Source organism: Mesoplodon mirus (assembly GCF_964341445.2).
Source record: "Mesoplodon mirus genome assembly, chromosome: 13".
Classification (NCBI taxonomy): Eukaryota; Metazoa; Chordata; class Mammalia; order Artiodactyla; family Ziphiidae; genus Mesoplodon; species Mesoplodon mirus.
The window spans coordinates 11,914,180-11,936,604 of record NC_138989.1 but is presented as its reverse complement, the minus strand read 5'-3'; the positions used below and the strand labels follow the sequence as shown (position 1 = coordinate 11,936,604).

The 22,425-nt window shown below is 47.0% G+C and overlaps 1 protein-coding gene across 1 annotated transcript in view; it reads right to left on the bottom strand.

The window, feature by feature from the left end:
• Nucleotides 1-22,425, bottom strand: part of KSR2 (kinase suppressor of ras 2) — a gene marked incomplete at its 5' end in the record, with an annotated part of 403,988 nt that overhangs the window by 39,817 nt on the left and 341,746 nt on the right. Inside the window, 2 exons of the mRNA XM_082640816.1 lie at nucleotides 18,124-18,491; nucleotides 20,318-20,366. Coding sequence (XP_082496942.1) covers nucleotides 18,124-18,491; nucleotides 20,318-20,366 — 417 coding nt within the window. The remainder of the gene's footprint in view (nucleotides 1-18,123; nucleotides 18,492-20,317; nucleotides 20,367-22,425) is intronic.

Genomic DNA, 22,425 nt, shown 5'->3' with positions numbered 1-22,425 from the left:
GAATTTCAGCTCTTTCCTGCTGGGCTGTTCCTGGGAATGGATCTTCCAGCTGTGCCTCAGACCCCTCCAATCTCTGTCACCAGCATCACCGAAACAGTCCCATCATCCTTCTGGTTTGGAAGGTGAAGGGCTCCATTCCGACCTGAATCCTAGCCCTAACCTGGAACGCACATGACAGACACCTAGGATCACAGCTGGGGGTGTCACAGGTCACTGAGCAGGTGAATAGGGAAGTCTGCAAGTAGGTATAAATCCACAAGCCAACAAACTCTTAAGGCTGCAAGAATTCTGAGGGCCACTTCTCCAGTTGCATCTTGCCTGTCCTTTCAACACCAGTTGAAAGGACCTCTTGTTAAAACACCATCTGCCCCAGGTTTCCATGATAACACACTCTCCTGGTTTTTCTCTGACTCTCTGGCCCCTACTTAGCAATCTTTGCAGGAACCCTCTGTTCTCACTTTGGTTTTTTTCCCCCAGGGCCGCTGGTTCTCAAAGTGAGGTTCCCACACCTGCAGCATTGGCGTCACCTGGGAACATGTTAAAAATGCAATTTCTTAGGCCCCCATCCAAGAGCTACCGGTTCCAAAGCTGAGGGTAGAGCCCAACAATCTGTGTCTGCACGAGCCCTCCAGGGGATTCTAATATGCAGTCAAGTTTGAGAAGCACTGCCCCGGGCCAGCTCCCCAAGCCGATGGCTCTTACTATCTCACTGCAGAGATGGTCCCAGTTTTATATCTCTAGGCTAGAACTCATCTCTGAACAATGACTTATCTAAAAGCCTACTTAACATCGCCTCTTGAAAGATTCAGTGGCCCCTCAAACTCAACCCAACTCTTGATTTTTGCTCCGCGAACCTGATGTTGTTCTGCAATCTCTTTCTCAGTGTGTGTTGTCAGCACCTATGCAGCCCAGTATCCCCTCTCCTGCCCTCCCCACCCCACCACCATTTCCAGCCCTTCCCTCCTCTTTCCTTCCAGTTGACACTGGAAGGCCAAACACGAACAGAACAACGCAGCCCTTGGGCAGAGGGGATCTCTGGGTGCTTGGACATCCAGACACTAGAAACAGTAAACACTAAATATAGTTTCTCTTTAAGGCAAATCTCTCCTTGGATTTCTGCAGTTCACCAAAAAAATCAGCGAGTGCCTGGTACCCCGCTTGGGTCTAGGGATATGGTCAGTCTCTGTCTGCCTCTCCTGTTCTCCCCTTCCGCCAAAACAAACTCTTATTTCACATCTGAAGATATTCGCTCCCAGTGCACATATTAATATACCTATCCATCTTCCTCTTGGCAGTCATTATCAAGATTTATTTGTCCCCCCAGCTCCCCATCGATTGAGGAAAGCAGTATTCCCTGTGGTCAATCAATTCTGATAATACTCCATGACAAAGAGTCAATATCTATTTATTATTTGATTTATGGGCTTAATTATCTTAAACACGATCAGGCAGGGACAAAGCAGAAGTTGAGCAGTGCCCAGGCAACTCTAGCCAGGTAACCATCAAACCCTACCCTAGGGCCGGCGAGTTCCCAGAGTGGTGAAAATCCACTGATCTGACATCTCTCACTCTCTGCCCGTTCTGGCCACCTTGGAGTCTGCCACACAGGGAGGGAGGGAGAGGGACAAATACCAGGGCCAACTCAACAAGTCACAAGACTGGCAAATGTGGTGGCTTGGACAATGAATCTGACTAGGACGTGGGGCAACTGTCGCCCTCCGCGGGGGAGAGGGCCCGGCAGTGGGGGGTTCTAAGAGGCCCACGAGGCATGGAGCAGGGAGAGAGACTTCGGTATGTCTAAGGGAAAGAGGACAAGAAGATGGTTTAATCCGGACTTTGGTCTGAAACACACAGTCTTGGGTTTAAATCCTGCCTCTTCCTAGCGTTATAACCTTAGGCACCGTGTTTCCTCTCCCTGTTTCCTTGTCTATAAACGGCAGAGTTGCATGGTGCCTACTTCAGAGGGTTGTTAAAAGGATCTAGAAGACAGAAAAACCAGAAAGCGCACACAGGTCGATCAGATTGCAGGGAACGAGCTTTTAATTACAATTTCAGCTCCCTCCGTGAAGCTGCCCCTGTGCTCCTGAATCTTTGTTTAACCACCGCCTGCCAGAAGTGCAGAAGAAACCGTCCCTCTGGTTTTGGGAACACATGTTAAGGAGCTGATGTTGCCTACATTTGCCTTCAAAACATGGGACTGCAGCTATTTTTAACCGGGGTAAACAAAGCTGTTGAAGATGCCTTCATCTCCAGAGGGCTGCCAGCTCACAGTTGCTTTCCCCTTAGGGAGTCAAGCCGAGTATCTCTTAGGACCTGGGGCATTAAAACCTGCGCTGGTTCCCACTGACGTCAGACTAGGATCAACACCGGCTGTCCACACCCTTCTTCAATCGGGGAAGCATGTCAACAAGCCTGAGACAAGCTCTCCTAAGAAAAGGGATCGCCCCAAAGCGGGCTTTCTAAATTGCAAACCGGACATTGTCACTCTGGTTACAACTCTGGGTGGCTTCCGCCTGCCTTTGGGAGAAGAGTTCTGAGTCCTCAGCTTGGCTCTCGAGGTCCTTTAAGACCATCTCCAGCTTCCTGTCTCTTGTTATTCCCCGAACGGATCCCACATGCCAGTTCCCGCCTCTTGGGTGCCATCTCACCCCCATCCCCCTGGTCTTGCTGTCCCCTCACCTCCAGCTCTTTGCACGTGCCGGCCCCTCTGCTGGGAATGCCAATACCTTCTTGCCCATCTGGCCAATGGGTTGGATAAGGGGGCCACTCTGGGGCCCCACAGCCAGCCCCCTATGATCCTGTGGCAGCAATGAGGACCCTTTGAGAATCACCCAGTTACGTGTCTGCCTGTAAGTGCCACGGCTGCAGAGGCCGTGCCCGTCTCTTTTCATTCCCGACATCAGGGCCAGGACCTTATATGTGATGAGTGTTGGAAGCACATACCTGCAAACCACTCAGCCTCTTTACTGTATTTTTATCATCGACGTCACCTTGTTGGCATCTTTTTTGTTGCCACCACCACTAACTCTCCCACATCCTATAGCTGCCCCATGACTGGTTTGTACTATAGTTTACTTATGTCCCACCCATTCCTCAGTGATTCTAAGTAAATGGTACCATTCATTGTTTGCTACCATACCTGCCTAGAGAAGCAGGCTGTGATAACGCGTGCGAATGTATTTTTGGAATCTGTTATTCATTCATTCAAAACGTATTTAAGGAGGACCTAATATTTTAGGGGCTGGGGACACAGAGGTGTGTCAAACAGCTGAGGTCCTGCGTTCCTGGGGCTTATGTTCTAAGGTGGGGGGGAGGGGATGTAGGGAAAGGAGGCAAACAGCAAACAAACTGAGGAACAAAATATTATCTTGTGGTGAGAAGTGCCCGATGGAAAATTAAACCCAGTGAGGGCATAGGAGGGACCGGGGGCAGGGAAGCTGGGCGACGGGAGCCTCTTTGGATTGGCTTCCTGACTCTAGGTGCTTCTGGTTGCTTCTACTGCCCTGCCTGCTTCTTCCCAGTCTCTGGTGCAGGGTGGCCCTTCCTGACCAGGCCACCCAGTGCTGGAGATGCTCCAGGCTCTGCCCTTGGCTGACCCTCCAGGGTCATCTAGGGGAGACAGGAGGATGACCTCAACGTCCACTGAAGCCCAGGGCTTCAATCACCACTTCCACGCAGATGACTCACATGCGTTTATTTCCAGCCCCGACCTTTCATCTGAGCTTTAGACCAGTATATCCAGCCCCGACTTGACGTCTCCTGGACAGCTCAAAGCTTACAGAGGTTAAGCCACGTGGCCAAGGCACCAGTCTGAAGCAGAGCTAGGTCACAGACCTAAGAGGTCAAACCACAGCAATCAATTCATATCATCTGATATTATAATAAACATAAAGCATCTTCTCTTTGTAGCGCCAAGGCTTTGGCACCTGAAAATATACTACCTCTCCTAACTGCTGCTATCATTTTCATTATTGCTGGCATCATCACTGTTAGCATGTCATCATTATTACCATAGTGACCGGAAGATACAAGGTATCGAGCACCTCCAGTTACAGGAGGCATTAAGCTACAGCCGTTTCATACAAGATCTCCAATTCTTATCCCTACCTTGCAAAAGAGATCAGTGTTATCCCCATTTTACAGATGAGAAAACTGAGGCAAACAGGAGTAACGACATTGGCAATAACAGACTCAAACCCAAACAGGTATTATCCATGCAGAAGTTATTTAGTGAAAATAGCCAAACAGGGTTCGAACAGGGTTCGAACAGGGTTGGTGGAGGAGTCCACCTTCAATGGGAGAAGGAGATCTACCCATAAATGTGTGTTTGTCACAGAGCTGCTGGCTCTTCATCAAAAGCCACGTCGTTTTCTTCCCAGGGATACAGTGAGTCATTTCCCAGCCTCCCTTGCAGTCAGGTGTGGCCAAGGGGCTGGGACAGCCTGTGGCACACGAGTGGAATGGTGTGCACCACTTCTCAGCTTGGCTCATGGAAACCTCCCATATGCCCCTTCATGTTCTTCCTCTTCACCCAACTAGAAGCAGAGGATCCTGAGCCCTGGGGACAACTCCAAAAGATGGGATTGGGTGTGACTCCCTCTACACATGGAGAACAGCCACCTGCCATCCAGAAACACCCACCTTGAGCTATTACATGAGCAAGAAATACATTTCTCTTGTGTTAAGCCACTTAATGTTTCAAGGCTTATTTGTTACAGCAGCTACTATTACCCTGACAAATACAGACTGTGAGTTGGCATATATACTCAGAAAACTGCTTGGAAGGATACAGAGCAAAATGTTAACGTGATTTTCTCTGGCTGGAGACATTCTGGGTGAATTTCACTTTCTTCTTTTTGCTGATCTCTATTTTCAACAACAAACGAGTTATCACTTGTGTAATAAGATGCAAAAGTCAAGGGATGACAGATGTCACACATGCCAGTGTAGAATCTTTGAGATTCAAGGAAAGTGGTGGCCAGTGGCATAATCTTCACCCATGCAAGCCCTCTGCTGGTCACATGATCATTTACCAACAGGCATGTACAATATACATGAAATGATGTTAATAATAATAATAATGATTTAGTACATTTATAGGCTTCCTTCACAAAAGTGCCGGGGCATTTTAAATTCCAGCACAATTGAAGACAGCCACAGACAAAAAAAAACCTTTTCAGCTGTGCTTTATAAAAAGGGAAAGCAATTCAGCTTTTTGAACATAAAAGGAAGCCAATTCCACTAGATGACGGGGGCGGGGGGAGGAATCTTCATGTGCTCAGGCCTCCCAACTCTTGTATGATATATTTAGGACAGTCAAACTGGCCTGAAGAAAGAGAAATCAGAAAGCCCACAAGTACAGAGTTACAGAAAACGTAAGTCGAGATCTCATTCAGGCACTGAGTTACCATCTTAGCAGAAGGCAGCGTCCTCCATTTGTCAAACATAGCAGCTTGGCACTATTTGAAAACATGAAAAACAGGAACTGATTTGGAGTTGGAAATAAATAACCTATTACATAGCTCCCGATATTTACTGGATGTAAAATGCTGTGCACATGAGGCCCTGTGGGATTTCATTACTACCTCACCCCCGGGAGATGGGGACGGGCTGGATGTCGTGTGCATGTGGGCAATACAGTCAAGATGACATGACTGGGGCTTCTCTGGTGGCGCAGTGGTTGAGAGTCCGCCTGCTGATGCAGGGGACACGGGTTCGTGCCCCGGTCTGGGAAGATCCCACATGCCGCGGAGCGGCTGGGCCCGTGAGCCATGGCCGCTGAGCCTGCGCGTCCGGAGCCTGTGTTCCGCAGCAGGAGAGGCCACAACAGTGGGAGGCCCGCGTACCGCAAAAAAAAAAAAAAAGATGACATGACTGCAGAACTGTGCTTGGACTCTGGGCACCCAGCAAGGGGACTGATGACACGCACTAAGTGAGAAATAAAATCTTCCCGTCAGCAGTGGGGAAACGCTGCGCTTCCTTCCTTCTCTTTCCTGGGGTGCACAGCCCAAGCCCCTCCATCGAGACCAGACGTTTAGGTAACACTCCCTCCCACTCCTGTCCCTGCAAAAGCATCTTGATGAAGTTCACTGTCCCCAAATGCAGAGGAATCATTCAGTATCTTTCCTGAAGCTCCACGCGGCAGAAACACCACGCTGACGGCCGGGACACCTCGGCCTGTGTCCTTCAAAGCTGGGCTTGGTCGATGGCCTCATGGCTCTCGACCAAATGGGTTTCGACACATTTGATACAAGCGGCTGAGTGTCAAAGGAGGCAGGAGCCAGGCCACCAGGAAGCTTCCAGAGGGGTGGGAACAGCTCCTGTTAAAAATCTTTCACTGGCTTCCCCGGCATTAGGATAAACTCCAAGGCTTTAGCTGCACTTCTGAGGCCCCGCAGCTGCTGCCCTCCCCCCACCCTGCCATCACTCGCACTTGCTTCCTTGTGGTCCTCAGACGTACCCATCTCATTCCCACCATGAAACCCAGTCCGCCTAAAACCGGGTTCCGCTGCCGAGCTCATGAGTCACCTCTGTACCCAAAACTTTATTCCTTTTCTCGTCCCGCCCCTGTTCCCCCTCAAGATTGAGGAGTATCGAAGAAAAGGGGGGATTGTAACCGAGCAGAACCCTATGGGGCCTTCCCGGGATAGACACCTGCCCCCCGCCATGTCCTCCCCTTGCCTCTAGTTTATAGAAAAATTTTAGTCTCCCAGGCCTTCCCTGGGTTTCAAAGAACAAATTTAATTAGAGAAGTGAGAAAATGCAGAAACAAAGGAAAACAGTCAAGCAAGACGAAACAATAATAGTTTAGCCATTAAGCAGAGTCAAGGACCTTTAGTTCCTCTTCAAGGGTTGTAGATAATATTCTGAGCCACATTCTCTGAGCTGTTTTGCAGATACTGAATCCCCCACCAGGTGGAAGAAGTTAACTACATGCTGCCCACAAGCATGTAGACACCAGACCACACCGGTTGGAACCAGAAGATTGATGATGTTGACCCCTGATTACTCCACCACCAACCAATCAGAAGGATGTCCACCAGCTGATCACATACCCCACACCCTCCTCCCTCGCTCTGTCTTTAAAAACACTTCCCCGAAGGCCATTAGAGAGTTCAGCCTGTACTGCTTGATTGACACCCTGCACTAAATGCTGAACCTTCCTTCACCACAACCTGGTGTCAGTAGGTTGGCCTTACAGTGAGTAGGTGAGCAAACCCAAATTTGGTTCTGTAACAACCTCAGGGGCTTTGCACCTGCTGTACTGCTGCTTAGACTGCTTTCTCTGCACAGCCATCTCCTCCTCGTCATTAGGTCTCAGCTCAAATGTCACCCCCCCACCCTGGACAACTCTTCTGAGCGCCTCTTCAAAGTAGCATACCTGTGGCGCTGACCCCAGCCCTCCCACTGTTTGTGGCCTTCATAGCACTTAACAAAATGCTTTAATTATCTTAATTGTCTGTTTAACTTGTTATTATCTGTCTCTTCTACTGGCACATGAAGTCCTTGTGTAAAATGTAGGAACTATGTTCTGAGCATCCAGCCCCCAGCCTGGCTCTCAGACAGGTCCAGTAAATGACCGTGGAAGGTACATTAGTGAACTGAAGCTAAGAGACGGCTCTAAGGCCCCTGCTGGTTCTCACACTGGGACATTCTAGGCCCTCACTCACCTTGGACTCAGCTGCTCACCTTTCAGTGCCTCCTGGCAGAATTGCTGGGTGAGGGGGCAAGGAGGTTTCGAAGTATGCAAGGAACTCTAGGCAGTAGAAAAGTCTGCTCGCCCAGCACAGGAAGCAGGAACAGGTTTCTTTAAAGCAGGGGTCTGAGCTCCAGCATGCATCAGAATCTCCTGGAGGGGCTTGGGCCCACCCCCAAGCCTCTGATTGGCAGGGAGGGGATAAGAATTTGCATTTCTAACAAGTTCCCAGGTGATGCTAGTCAGGGGTCCAGGTGATGCTGGTCAGGGGTCCACACTATGAAGCACAGATTTAAACAACCTGGGGAATTCTAGAAAATTATTTGGGGGGTGGGGACTTCTGGGCTATCCGACCTTTGTGAGTTGCTAAATTAATGAAATGAGTCTTTTACAGGGAAAGAGAATAAGACAGCATGTGTTTGTACAAATGAGAGAAGGGGTGTGGGAGAGAGGACAAGAATGGGAGAGAGAAAGGAGAGAGCTGGGGTGTCATTTAGGGTGTATATGGAAGAGGTGTGTGTGTTGGCCCCATGGGGACTTACAGGGCATTTCAGAAGTACATAAACAGAAAATCAAAGCTCCAAAAAAATGAAACTCAGTTTAATAAGAAAGTGGTTCTCAAACTGTGGTGTACCCAATCCTCTGGAACTTAATAAAAAAGTCAGAGCCTTGGCTCGTTGGAGTGAGACGGGGCATGGCCTTGTATTGTTACCAAGTCCACCAGCTGATTTGGATATGATCAAAGGTGGCAAACTCCCCCGACGGGTTATTGCTTATGAGCTGAGCCCATCCCCCTCAACCCGGTGGCAAAGAAGGAACATGCTAGACTAATATTCAGATGTACATTTGCTCAACTCCAAGTTCTGCCAATTATTTGTTCTATGACCTGGGCAAGGGCTCCCTTGACCTCGCCGACCTCAGACCTCAGTCTTCCCACATGTAAAATGGGCACAGTGATAACCGGGAGACCACCACTGTGCCTTGCTGAAGGCTGGTGGAATCTGTTGCTTTTGGGGATTTATTTTGGGGGTTCTGCATTTATTAACATTAAATAAATGCCCCTCAATCAGTGAAATGGTTTCAACAATGAAGATCAGTTGTGCCTCCTTCAGCTGCAAGGAAAGGAAGCAGGTGACAGGACCACAGTCTCTGCCTGGCCCACAGCTCTCCATGCCCTCCTGTCCTGAGGGAGGGCTGATGCAGAAGCTAAGGAGGACGACGAGACATTGTGATAAACCTTTCTGGGCAGACCCTCCCTAGGCTTCCCCTACGCTGGTGCAGACCCTCATCTGCTGTTAAAACAGCAGCCACGATAGGGTGGTCTTCATAACACAGCCTTTCCTGGGCTGGCCAAGGGCAGTGGGATGGGCTGGAGGAGAGGGTGCTGGCCGCAGCTGAAGCCATCAGCTCTCTGATCATGTTGGGAAGTTAGGGTAGATAAACTGACATTTCCTTGAACTGTTGTTGCCTCTGCAGCTGCCAAAATACTTCCCCTGGGCTGTCACCCTTCATTTTGGAAGTTTCCCAGTTTTTGCCCTCAAAGACACCAGATGTTGTCCCTGCCTGCGGCGCGGAGCATAAAATCCAGACCAAGCTTTTAGGTCCTACGACAGAGGGTCTCAGAGCGTCTCCTGACTGCCGATAGAGTCACCTGGGGAGGTTTTGTACTGAGGTCCCAGCCCCATCCAGGATAATTAAATTCGAGACCCCAGGGCAATGGTTCTCGGCTGGGGCGACTTTGCCCCAGGGGACGTTGGCAACGTTTGAAGACACCTGGGTTATCACAACTAGGGACTTGGTACTACTGGCATTTAGTGGGAAGGAGGCAGGGATGCTGCTAAACATCCTAGAACGCACAGGACAGCCCCCATAAATGAATCATCCAGCCCCAAATGTCACAGTGTCGAGGTTGAGAGACTGGGGTAGGTGTCGGTATTGTTTTAAAAGCCCCCTGCTCCCCAACCAGGCTTGAGAGCCCCCTCTCCTCCACAGTCTGGCTCCTGCCAGCTTCTTTACCCTCATCTTCTACCCTCTTGCCCTCAGCCACCATGCTTTGCCACCACAGTCTTCCTTCTGGTTCTCAAACACTCCCTGCTTATTCCTACCCCAGGACCTTTGCATTTGCTGTTCCCTCTGCTGGGTATGCCCTGCCCCTGAGTCTGCACAGCTGGCTCCTAGCATCCAGGTCCCTGCCCAAATACCACTTCTTCAGAGAGGCTTCCTGGACCCCCACACACACACCCCCAAAATAACCCCGACACCCAAGTCCCTCTGTAGCACGTCTCTCCAGTTTGTTTCCCTCAATAGACTGGGACCTACTTGAATTATCTCATTACCACTTTACTACTAGTCTTTCTCTCCTACTAAAAATGACAGCACTCTGTGAACCGGGTCCATGTCTGTCTTGCTCACCACAGTCCCCTAACATTCAGCAAAATGCCTGGTGCTTAATAAGTGTTTACTAAATATCTGTTGGATGGATGGATGGATGAACAAGCATTGGAGAAGGATGGGGTTTTCAAGCTGTCAGAGGATGAGGTATATTGACGTTGGAGACCTGTGCTCCTGTCCTGGCTCCACTTCTCCTCTCCTGGTCTCAGTTTCCACATCTGTAACACAGCTGGGATAGGTGCAGTTGGATAAGGATCCCCCAGTGAAGCCCTCTCCGAGACGTCAATTTCAGGGATTTGCTTTGTCTTTGTCTCCATGGCCCCAAGCTAAGGTAGGTTGACCCATACCCCTGTCACCAGATAAATAACAAATTACCTCCCGCTGAGATCCGAATACTATGTAATTCTGTCTGGTTTATTTTCCTTGGAAAATTTCCCTGCTTCCATTTCCCTTTGCACTAGCTGGACACATCTGACACCAATGCTGGGCACATAACAGTACTTCCTGGTGACACTCTCTAAGGCAGGGCTCCCAAATATTAGTCAAATTAGAATGGGCTGGGGAGCTTGGTTGAAAAGGCTTCACCTACAAATAGACTGGATGCACCAGACTGAGGGTAATGTGGCAGACTGAAAAATGGCTCCCAACGATATCCAGCTCCTAATCGCTAGAAACTGTGACAGTTACTTTATATGGCAAAAGGGACTTGGCAGGTGTGATTAAGTCAAGCGTCTTGAAATGGGAGATTATCTTGGATTATCTGGGTGGATCCTACATGTAATCACAAGAGTCCTTATAAGAGGGAGATGTGACCTGTGACGCTGAAAGACGTCATGCTGCTGGCTTTGAAGATGGAGGAAGGGGCCACAAGCCAAGAAATGCAAGGAAGGCAGCTCCAAAGGCTGGGAAAGGGAAGGACACAGATTCTCAGAATCAGAAGAAAGCTGGAGTAGCAATTCTCAAATCAGACAAAATAGACTTTAAAACAAAGACTATTACAAGAGACAAAGAAGGACACTACATAATGATGAAGGGATCAATCCCAGAAGAAGATATAACAATTGTAAATATTTATGCACCCAACATAGGAGCACACCAATACATAAGGCAAATACTAACAGCCATAAAAGGGGAAATCAACAGTAACACAATCATAGCAGGGGACTTTAACACCACACTTTCACCAATGGACAGATCATCCAAAAGGAAAATAAATAAGGAGACACAAGCTTTAAATGATACATTAAACAAGATGGACTTAATTGATATTTATAGGACATTCCATCCAAAAACAATGGAATACACATTTTTCTCAAGTGCTCATGGAACATTCTCCAGGATAGATCATATCTTGGGTCACAAAACTAGCCTTGGTAAATTTAAGAAAATTGAAATCGTATCAAGTATCTTTTCCGACCACATCGCTATGAGACTAGATATCAATTACAGGAAAAGATCTGTAAAAAATACAAACACATGGAGGCTAAACAATACACTACTTAATAACGAAGTGATCACTGGAGATATCAAAGAGGAAATCAGAAAATACCTAGAAACAAATGACAATGGAAAAATACCTAGAAACAAATGACAATGGAGACACGACGGCCCCAAACTATGAGATGCAGCAAGAGCAGTTCTAAGAGGGAAGTTTATAGCAATACAATCCTACCTTAAGAAACAGGAAACATCTCAAATAAACAACCTAACCTTGCACCTAAAGCAATTAGAGAAAGAAGAACAAAAAAACCCCAAATTTAGCAGAAGGAAAGAAATCATAAAGATCAGAGCAGAAATAAATGAAAAAGAAATGAAGGAAACTATAGCAAAGATCAATAAAACTAAAAACTGGTTCTTTGAGAAGATAAACAAAATTGATAAACCATTAGCCAGACTCATCAAGAAAAAAAGGGAGAAGACTCAAATCAATAGACTTAGAAATGAAAAAGGAGAAGTAACAACTGACACTGCAGAAATACAAAAGATCGTGAGAGATTACTACAAACAACTCTATGCCAATAAAATGGACAACCTGGAAGAAATGGACAAATTCTTAGAAATGCACAACCTGCCGAGACTGAACCAGGAAGAAATAGAAAATATGAACAGACCAATCACAAGCACTGAAATTGAAACTGTGATTAAAAATCTTCCAACAAACAAAAGCCCAGGACCAGATGGCTTCACAGGCGAATTCTATCAAGCATTTAGAGAAGAGCTAACACCTATCCTTCTCAAACTCTTCCAAAATATAGCAGAGGGAGGAACACTCCCAAACTCATTCTACAAGGCCACCATCACCTTGATACCAAAACCAGACAAGGATGTCACAAAGAAAGAAAACTACAGGCCAATATCACTGATGAACATAGATGCAAAAATCCTCAACAAAATACTAGCAAACAGAATCCAACAGCACATGAAAAGGATCATACACCATGATCAAGTGGGGTTTATTCCAGGAATGCAAGGATTCTTAGATATACGCAAATCAATCAACGTGATACACCATATTAACAAATTGAAGGAGAAAAACCATATGATCATCTCAATAGATGCAGAGAAAGCTTTTGACAAAATTCAACACCCATTTATGATAAAAACCTTGCAGAAAGTAGGCACAGAGGAACTTTCCTCAACATAATAAAGGCCATATATGACAAACCCACAGCCAACATTGTCCTCAATGGTGAAAAACTGAAAGCATTTCCACTAAGATCAGGAATAAGACAAGGTTGTCCACTCTCACCACTCTTAATCAACATAGTTTTGCAAGTTCTAGTCACAGCAATCAGAGAAGAAAAAGAAATAAAAGGAATCCAAATCAGAAAAGAAGAAGTAAAGCTGTCACTGTTTGCAGATGACATGATACTAAACATAGAGAATCCTAAAGATGCTACCAGAAAACTACTAGAGCTAATCAATGAATTTGATAAAGTAGCAGGATACAAAATTGATGCACAGAAATCTCTGGCATTCTTATACACTAATGATGAAAAATCTGAAAGTGAAATTAAGAAAACACTCCCATTTACCATTGCAACAAAAAGAATAAAATATCTAGGAATAAACCTACCTAAGGAGACAAAAGACCTGTATGCAGAAAATTATAAGACACTGATGAAAGAAATTAAAGATGATACAAATAGATGGAGAGATATACCATGTTTTTGGATTGGAAGAATCAACATTGTGAAAATGACTCTACTACCCAAAGCAATCTATGGATTCAATGCAATCCCTATGAAATTACCACTGGCATTTTTTACAGAACTAGAACAAAAAATTTCACAATTTGTATGGAAACACAAAAGACCCCGTATAGCCAAAGCAATCTTTAGAACGAAAAATGGAGCTGGAGGAATCAGGCTCCCTGACTTCAGGCTATACTACCAAGCTACAGTAATCAAGACAGTATGGTACTGGCACAAAAACAGAAAGATAGATCAATGGAACAGGTTAGAAAGCCCAGAGATAAACCCATACACATATGGTCACCTTAACTTTGATAAAGGAGGCAAGAATATATAGTGGAGAAAAGACAGCCTCTTCAATAAGTGGTGCTGGGAAAACTGGACAGCTACATGTAAAAGAATGAAATTAGAACACTCTTTAACACCATACACAAAAATAAGCTCAAAATGGATTAAAGATCTAAATGTAAGGCCAGACACTATCAAACTCTTAGAGGAAAACATAGGCAGAACACTCTATGACATAAATCACAGGAAGATCCTTTCTGACCCATCTCCTAGAGATATGGAAATAAAAACAAAAATAAACAAATGGGACCTAATGAAACTTCAAAGCTTTTGCACAGCAAAGGAAACCATAGACAAGACAAAAAGACAACCCTCAGAATGGGAGAAAATATTTGCAAACGAAGCAACTGACAAAGGATTCATCTCCAAAATTTACAAGCAGCTCATGCAGCTCAATAACAAAACAACAAACAACCCAATCCAAAAATGGGCAGAAGACCTAAACAGACATTTCTCCAAAGAAGATATACAGCTTGCCAACAAACACATGAAAGGATGCTCAACATCACTAATCATTAGAGAAATGCAAATCAAAACTACAATGAGATATCATCTCACACCAGTCAGAATGGCCATGATCAAAAAATCTACAAACAATAAATGCTGGAGAGGGTGTGGAGAAAAGGGAACCCTCTTGCACTGTTGGTGGGGATGTAAATTGATACAGCCACTATGGAGAACAGTATGGAGGTTCCTTAAAAAACTACAAATAGAACTACCATACGACCCAGCAATCCCACTCCTGGGCATATACCCTGAGAAAACCATAATTCAAAAAGAGTCATGTACCAAAATGTTCATTGCAGCTGTATTTACAATAGCCAGGACATGGAAGCAACCTAAGTGTCCATCAACAGATGAATGGATAAAGAAGATGTGGCACATATATACAATGGAATATTACTCAACCATAAAAAGAAACGAAATTGAGCTATTTGTAGTGAGGTGGATGGACCTGGAGTCTGTCATACAGAATGAAGTAAGTCAGAAGGAGAAAAACACATACCGTATGCTAACACATATATATGGAATCTAAGAAAAAAAAATGTCATGAAGAGCCTAGGGGTAGGACAGGAATAAAGACACAGACCTACTACAGCATGGACTCGAGGATATGGGGAGGGGGAAGGGTAAGCTGTGACGAAGTGCGAGAGTGGCATGGACATATATACACTACCAAACGTAGGGTGGATAGCTAGTGGGAAGCAGCCGCATGGCACAGGGAGATTAGCTCGGTGCTTTGTGATCACCTAGAGGGGTGGGATAGGGAGGGTGGGAGAGAGGGAGACTAAGAGGGAAGAGATATGGGAACATATGTATATGTATAACCGATTCACCTTGTTGTAAAGCAGAAACTAACACACCACTGTAAAGCAATTATACTCCAATAAAGATGTTAAAAAGAAAAGAAAAAAAAAGAAACGCTGCAGCAAGGTAGAAGGATAAGAGATGCTTTCATTCAACTCTATCTTTATTGGCTTTCAAATTCCATCTGCAGTTTTAAAAAATGAGCAACTGTGCCGCTGTCGATAGCTTTGCAATCATCTCATAATGACCCAATCGTGAAACGATTTAGCAATACTGCTGCTAATTGCATTTGTGGATCTAGCAATTGGGTAACTAGTTGGTTATTACTCATTCCCCAAGAGCCGTACACATTGCATTACAAGGCAGCTAATCTTAGAAATACTTGTTAACTTCAACGATAATTACTAGGTAATTGGCTAGAACACGCCATTGTGAATTTATCCGGAATATGCCAGGTAATTATCTGGTGTTATGTTCCCTGTAAAATAAATCCAGGGTCCAGAAACTGTTCCAGTTGGTTGGCTATCATCCAACCATCAACCTCTGCCAACCAACTGCACGAATGCGAGTGATTAATCAAATTACTCAAATATTTGGTTTCAAACTGAATGTTCAGATAAGAAACCTGGGTGGCCAACAAGTGGACGTTGCTGAACGGGAGAGAGGAGGGCACTCAGCCGCTCCCTAAGATAAATATACAGTGACACAATAATATGGAATAAATGCCACTTCTTTGGGGCTCATCTGGCTTCTTCAAACAAAATACCAAAACACTTCAGAGACCAATTATATGTCCCAAAGCTGCAGAGTCTTTATCATGGTGCCAGGAAAAGGCTGCGCTATTTGTGAAATCTGCAGGCAGTTATGGTGCTTGGGGAGGGGGACTCAGAATTTTGTATGTAATAGAAAAGGGGCTGCCAATGCAGCTGGCTTGCAGGGGGAGCAACACATTTTCATAATGACCACTCTTTTTTCAAGGATGGCTGCTGACTGAGTCCATCCATTTCCAATTAGCCAGCCCTTGGGAAAGAGGGGAGGGGGGCTTGGGTAACTGGGTTCCACTGATACCCCTGAAAAAGTCAGAGGCTGGGAAGTCCTTAGAGGGTCTAGGCAAAGGAGAAGAGATGATGGATTTCAAATTTCTAATTTGGGGATTTGAAAAAGAGGGGTTAGCAGGTCAGAAGGTGAGGGGCTGACCAGAGAGAAAGTTGGGTAAACAGACTGGTGGGAACAGTGGGCAGAAGGCCAGTGGTGGGGGAAAGACCACCTTCCAACCAGACTTGTGCACCTCAAGTAAAGGACCGTTGACAGCCTGCTAATATAGATGATACATACTAGAAAGGGGAAAGAAAAGGGAGGTAAGGGTCTTACATGCAGCGGTAGGTGGTAAGAATGGCCACAGACTGTCTCTCTCCCTGCATCCACATTCTTGCAACATGGCATTGCAAATCCTCCCATCCAAAGGCAGATTCTGTTCTCCATGCCTTGGATGGAGGTTGGCCATGTGACTTGCTTTGGCCAATGGACATCAGCCAATGCAACGCAGACAGAGATGTGAAAGGCACTTGTCCAACAGGGCTTGACCTCTTGTTATCTTGCTGCATTTGGAACCCTGAAGACCACCCATGGGAATGAGCCTAGGCTGGCCTGTTGGGGGGATGAGAGGCTGTGTGGAGGCACCCCAGCTGACCGTCTGCCAACCAGCAGACACTTGAGTGAGGGCGTCTGAGACTGACCGGCCCTCAGTCTGACCAGCCAGCGGACCACAGACACATCCGAGAGCCCAACTACTGAGCCTGGCTCAGCCCAGAACTGTTTGCAGACTAGAAAGAAACTGTGACTTTGGGGTATTTGTTACTCAGCAAAAGTTTACTGATACACTCACCTAATCAGGACAGCTCAGCCCCTGAATATGATCTAGGCTGATTATTTGAGAGTCACTTCTGGTCCTGTGTAGAGTTGAGAACCGCCAGTTTCTACCCTGGTTTAAGGAGGGTTGAAGGGCCATCCTTAGATCTCTAGTCCTTTGCAAGCACTTACCATCTGACACGTGGGTTCCAGTCAACCTACCAACTGCATAATCAATGGTGACAGACAATAACACACCTTCTACCGATCACCCAGGTCTTACAAATGGACTCAAAAAGGCTTTGTATGGATCACAAGGGAACAGATCAAAGACATAGCAGCTCTTCCCTGAGCCCACAGCTCCCACTATGGCACCTGCCAAAATGTGAGGCTTGTGTATTTGGGATGTTATTGCTTGGGTTGAGAATAAGAATGAGAAGACTCCTAATGGACACTTGGCCTCACAGGACACACCAAGAACACTGCTGCTGTGGCCAGTCCTAATGCAACAGAGGAGCAAAGGCCAGAGTTTAAAAACACACCAAAGGATGTTCCACAGCTGTTCAACTGAAACCAAAGCTATTTTTTTTTCAATGCCTACAGCTTACAGAGAGCAAGTCCAAGAAAGTTCCTATCACGTGACATTTTCTTAATGTCAGTTCTCTGTTAACTACCCCTTTTGTGCAGTTATAGACCATGGATCCTGGATATTTAAAACAACCACGGTAGAGTTCTACAAAAGGGCTCTGCTATTTTAATGAAAGCCAGAGCAAGTCATCAGAATGTCAGTCCAGGGGTCAACAAACTAGGGTCTGCAGGCCAAACCCAGCCCATCGCCTGGTTGTGTTAATAATGTTTTATTGGCACACAGCCACCTACATCCATTTACATCTTGTCTGAGCCTGCTTTCACACTACAGTAGCAGAGTTGAGCAGTCACTAGAGAAACTGTATGGCCTGCAAAGCCAAAAATACTGTTGGGCCCTCTAGAGAGAAAGTTTGCTGACCCCTGTTTTAGCCTAATCCATTCAATTTACATTTGGAGAAAGTGAGTCTTGGAGACACTGTTTCACAAATATGGAGCACAGACGGGTTTAAAACCAGCCTTTCTGACTTCCCATGTGGTGCCTGCTCCAGGGCACCACTCTGTCAAAGAGTTCTAGCATTAATCGTATTTTCTGGACTCTCAAATCTTCAAAGCATATAAGTTGTGATTGGTAAAGCCAGAGACTCTCTATTTACCAGAATGTTGAATTCACCAGAACCCGCATTTCTCAACACTGCCGGAAGCAGGGCTTTGGGAATGAGCGTACGGGCAGGGAGCCCGGGTGGGACTGACCTGGTGATGATGGCCAAGCGGGGCGGGCTCATGCAGGCACCCATGAAGAGCACCACGTTCTCGTGCCGCGTCTGCCTGTAGGCCATCACCTCCCGCTTGAAGGCCTTGAGCTGGTCTTCATTATCCCTCTCAATGTCGATCAGCCGGATGGCCACCTCCCCGTGCCAGCGGCCATGGTACACCTGCCCGAAGCGGCCCTTCCCGATGAGCTCGCCGATCTCCAGCTGCTCAAAGGGGATGTCCCACTCCTGAAGGAAGATGCTGGTCTGGCTGGCCTTGCGCGGGAAGCTCCGGGCCGAGAGCAGGGACAGGTTCATCTCCTCAAAGTCATCCTCCGACTCCTCGGCCTCGTCGCGACCCTCCTCGTTCTGCGGCCAGAGGGGGAGAGGGGTCAGTTCCTGCCACGCCCCACCTGCCCGCCGGGTCCCACTGTGCTCCACTGTGTGTTTTCGGCTGGTGCACGCGTGTCTCTCTATTTGCCCAGGTACCTCCTGCCTATCACTGTACTGCAATGAAGGAGCTGAAAGGGAGATCCTGGCAATCCATCCCTCTTGTGCTACAGGGAAACTGAGGCTCACAGAGGGGAAATGCCAGGAGGACCACGTATTCTGGTTTCCCATGACTTTGCCCGTTTGGGCACTGAAAGTCTCACACTTGGAAAACTGGCAAACGGGGATGGTTGGTCCCTGTGGGAAGTGCCTAGCTCTGGTCAGGCAGCCAGGCTGAGCTAGGATTAAGATTCAGGCCTCTCAAATCCTAATATATGATGCCCTCCTACTCGACCATGATGTTTTGACTTGCCTGATTATTTATGTGGGAGTAAGAAAGACGACAGGCTGAAATACGGGTACACCATACACCTGCATATAACATGTAACAATCCTCGACACGGAGGGCCTTCGCTTCCCCAGGGAATTTGGAAGTGACGAGGCAGAAACTGAGAGGTGTCAGAGCTACTCAGCACAGGCCAGAGGCCTTGGGTTCCTGTGCAGCTGAGATACAAGAGGGAGAGGCTGACAGAATGAGCCTAACACTCAGACCAAATGAGCTGGAATCTGGCCACTGTGTGACCTTGGGCAAGTCACTTCACTTCTCTGGGCCTTCTTTTCCTCCTCATAAACTGGGGCTAATGACATCTGCCCCTGGGGGTGGTGTGAGGTTTTCAATAAGGCGAAGATCTGTTGAGTTCTTTGCACAGACCTGATCGCCTGTAAGAAACATCCACTGGGATGGCTTAGAAAATGCAGATTCCTAGGTCCCGCCCAGATTTTCTGAACCAGAATGTCATAAGGCCAGGGCCAGGACTCTGCATTTTTACCCTGCACGCCCACATGACTCAGGCACACTTAGACGTGACCACTGCAATAGTTAGACACTCAAGGCCCAGGGACCTACCTTCCCAGCCTGGTGTCTGGGGACACCTGGGGCTGCAGGGTCCTGCCCCTTGGGTTCTTTGGCTGGAATGGGGGAGCAGCAGGTGCCTGAGCCGGGGGGGTTTTCAGGGGCTTGGAGTCTGACAAGACAGCCAGAGAAGGTAGCCCCTTGGCTGGGTACAGGTCTCTCTGACCCCAAACCTGAGCAAGCTGTCCCCAATGGCACACTCAGGAGAAATGACACAGGAAATACACCTTCTTTCACGGTCATTTTCCAACTACCACAATGGTTACAGAAAAGGACATGATTTTCTCTGGAAACCCTGACTCCACTCCCTTCAGTTCAGGACAGACCAGCAGAGCCAAGGAGTCAGGGCTCTGGTTCTCACCCCGCAAACTTCATTTATTCCTCCAGGGGCTCTGGCAGGTGGGAAGAAGCCCCAGAACATTCTCAACAGCCCGCCAAGCCAGTGTCCCTGAGGCTCCCGTCTCCTCCTACCACATGTTCTTTAGAAAGCAGTGGGGCACATCCCCCTTGGTACTCACCCAGCTCTGAGCTGAATTTTCAACTAAGAACGCAAATCACTTGCCAACTTCTGCACAACTAGCTTTTCCGTGATGCACACCATATAACGGCCCATTAGGCTCAGTGCCGGGAGGGGCCACCCGCTCGTTAGTTGTCCCGGAGTTAGAACAGCCATCAAACAGGGCCACTGCACCCCCAGCCCGCCCCAAGCCCTCTGCGTCATCAAAGACATCAATCAGCTTTGCCAAGTGGGTAGCCCCCCGAAAAAGTTGCTTCATTGCTCTCCGGTTCTCACCTCTGAGGTTGGCTCCACTTCAATTTGAAGTAATGGATTTCCTTCCAAGCTTTAAAGAAAGAAAAATAAATGTGACCCTCAGGTGAATAGATGGGTCCATGCATTGACTTGATCCATGTAAGAAATGTCTTAAAATGAGAAGTCCTCACCACCAAGCCCTTTTCTCCAATTTTACCTCAATGCTTGTGTCTAGAGTAATCCATAACCTTGACACCAAGGAGTGGTGTGCAAGGACATTGTCTTAAATAGATTTTCTGGCCTGCTCAGGGCTCATTTTTCTTTGTTGGTTTCCACTAATCTAGCAGTTTCCTTATAAACTGGACTAAATGCCATGGATGGCAGGATCCTTAGAGCTCTAGGTGTTTCCTAGGAAAGAATGAATCAGATCTCTACAGTTCTGAATCTTTTGGAAGGATCCTAGTGTTCATTTGGTTTTTTGCTCATTTATTCATTCATTCATTTGGTTAGAATTATGTACCAGGAACAGTGCCAGACCTTTAGAGGGATACAGAGTTGAAATTGACACGGCTTCCTGACTTTAAGGAATATTTATATTACTACTGTTGTGCAGAAAGTCTACAGGTAACAAGGGTTGAAAGTTAGGTGTGTACTGAACAAATGGAGGGTGTGGACCTTCCCAGGAGAGAGGATTACTGGATATATTTGAAAGTTAGCAGTGTTTTGAGTTGCACCTTGCCAATCACGTTCAGAAGACACATGCAGGGTGAGAATGAGGAGGAGGAAGCCAGACTGTATTGGCGTGGAAGACACAGGCGTGTGTGTGTGTGTGTGACTCATGCATTCATGAGCTTGTGAGCTGCAGTTGTGTTCTGAGCTGTGTACTGAGCTGGGGCACATTGTGCCCCCAGCACCCATACCCAGCTGGAACAAGCTGGGTAGGGGTGCTAGGGGCACAATGTGAGTGCTAAGTGTCCACCGAGGACTGCGTGGGTATTATGGAATGTGCTCTGTGCAGGGGTTGTTCTGTGTGCGTGTGAGTTGGGTGTACATACTGGGGATGCTGGGGGAGGGGGCGTGCCATTCTTGACGGTGTAACTGGTGATGTATTGGCGATATGTGGGCATGTTGGAGCACATGGTATGTGATGGAGATGTGGGGCACCATATGTGTTAAAGGATTTTGGGGGAGTGGGTTTTTAGAGCAGAGGATGTGTTTACGGAGTGAGCTGGAACTGGTGGGAGGAAGGGATCACAATGGCCACCACACCCCCTTCCTACTTCCGCAGTGGAAGCTTTGAGGGGGACCTCCCCTATCTTGACCCTCAGACCTCACCCAGAAAGCTGCTGACCCTGCAGACAGAGTCAGTCCACTTGCTGGAGGAGGAGTGGTGAGGGGGAGTCTGGAAGACTGTAAGAACTCAAAGAAGGAGAAAGAAGTAGCATTTGCCATCCTATTAACAATAATTTACAGTACAGCTTGGGAAGGCAGAAACCACATCATAACAGCTGACATGCTGGAAACCTGACGCACTGGGGGAGATTTGGGTGGAACAATGCAGCTGGAGTCCTTCCTCATGCCCAACAAAATGGACTGCTCGCCTCTGCTTGCATCAAGGCGTGATTATAGCAGCCGGGGCTATTAAATGATTTCCCTTCTGCAAAGAGTCAGTTCCCATCACTCCACGCACATTTAAGCAGATCGCAGGCACTTATTGACTCCGTTTTTCACTGGCACTCCCTGACTCTCAGTTAATAACCTGGAGTTCATCTTGCACAAATTGTGGAATTGGTTTATGTGCAGCAGAGAAATGATCTGGAGCTAGATGTCAGCACAATATCCCTAGACAAATTGCTCCTCCTTTGATTTCAGAAATGTACCATTTGGGTCTTTAACAAAGGCTATAACATGGGTCAGAAAGGATGGAGCAGCTAGGGTAGCCAGAAGAAAAACCAAGTAGGCAAAAATGTGAGTTGGGAAAGAAGTCAAATCAAAATTAGGTCCCTAGTATGCCCCAGACTTGGGTCACAACCAAAGAAGTTAAGGAAGGTGATTTCACTTTGGCTGCACAAGCAATAGACCACCTGGAAAGAGGGTCTGTATCTTAAGGATGCTAAAGAGACACCACACACAAAGATGTTTGTTGCAGA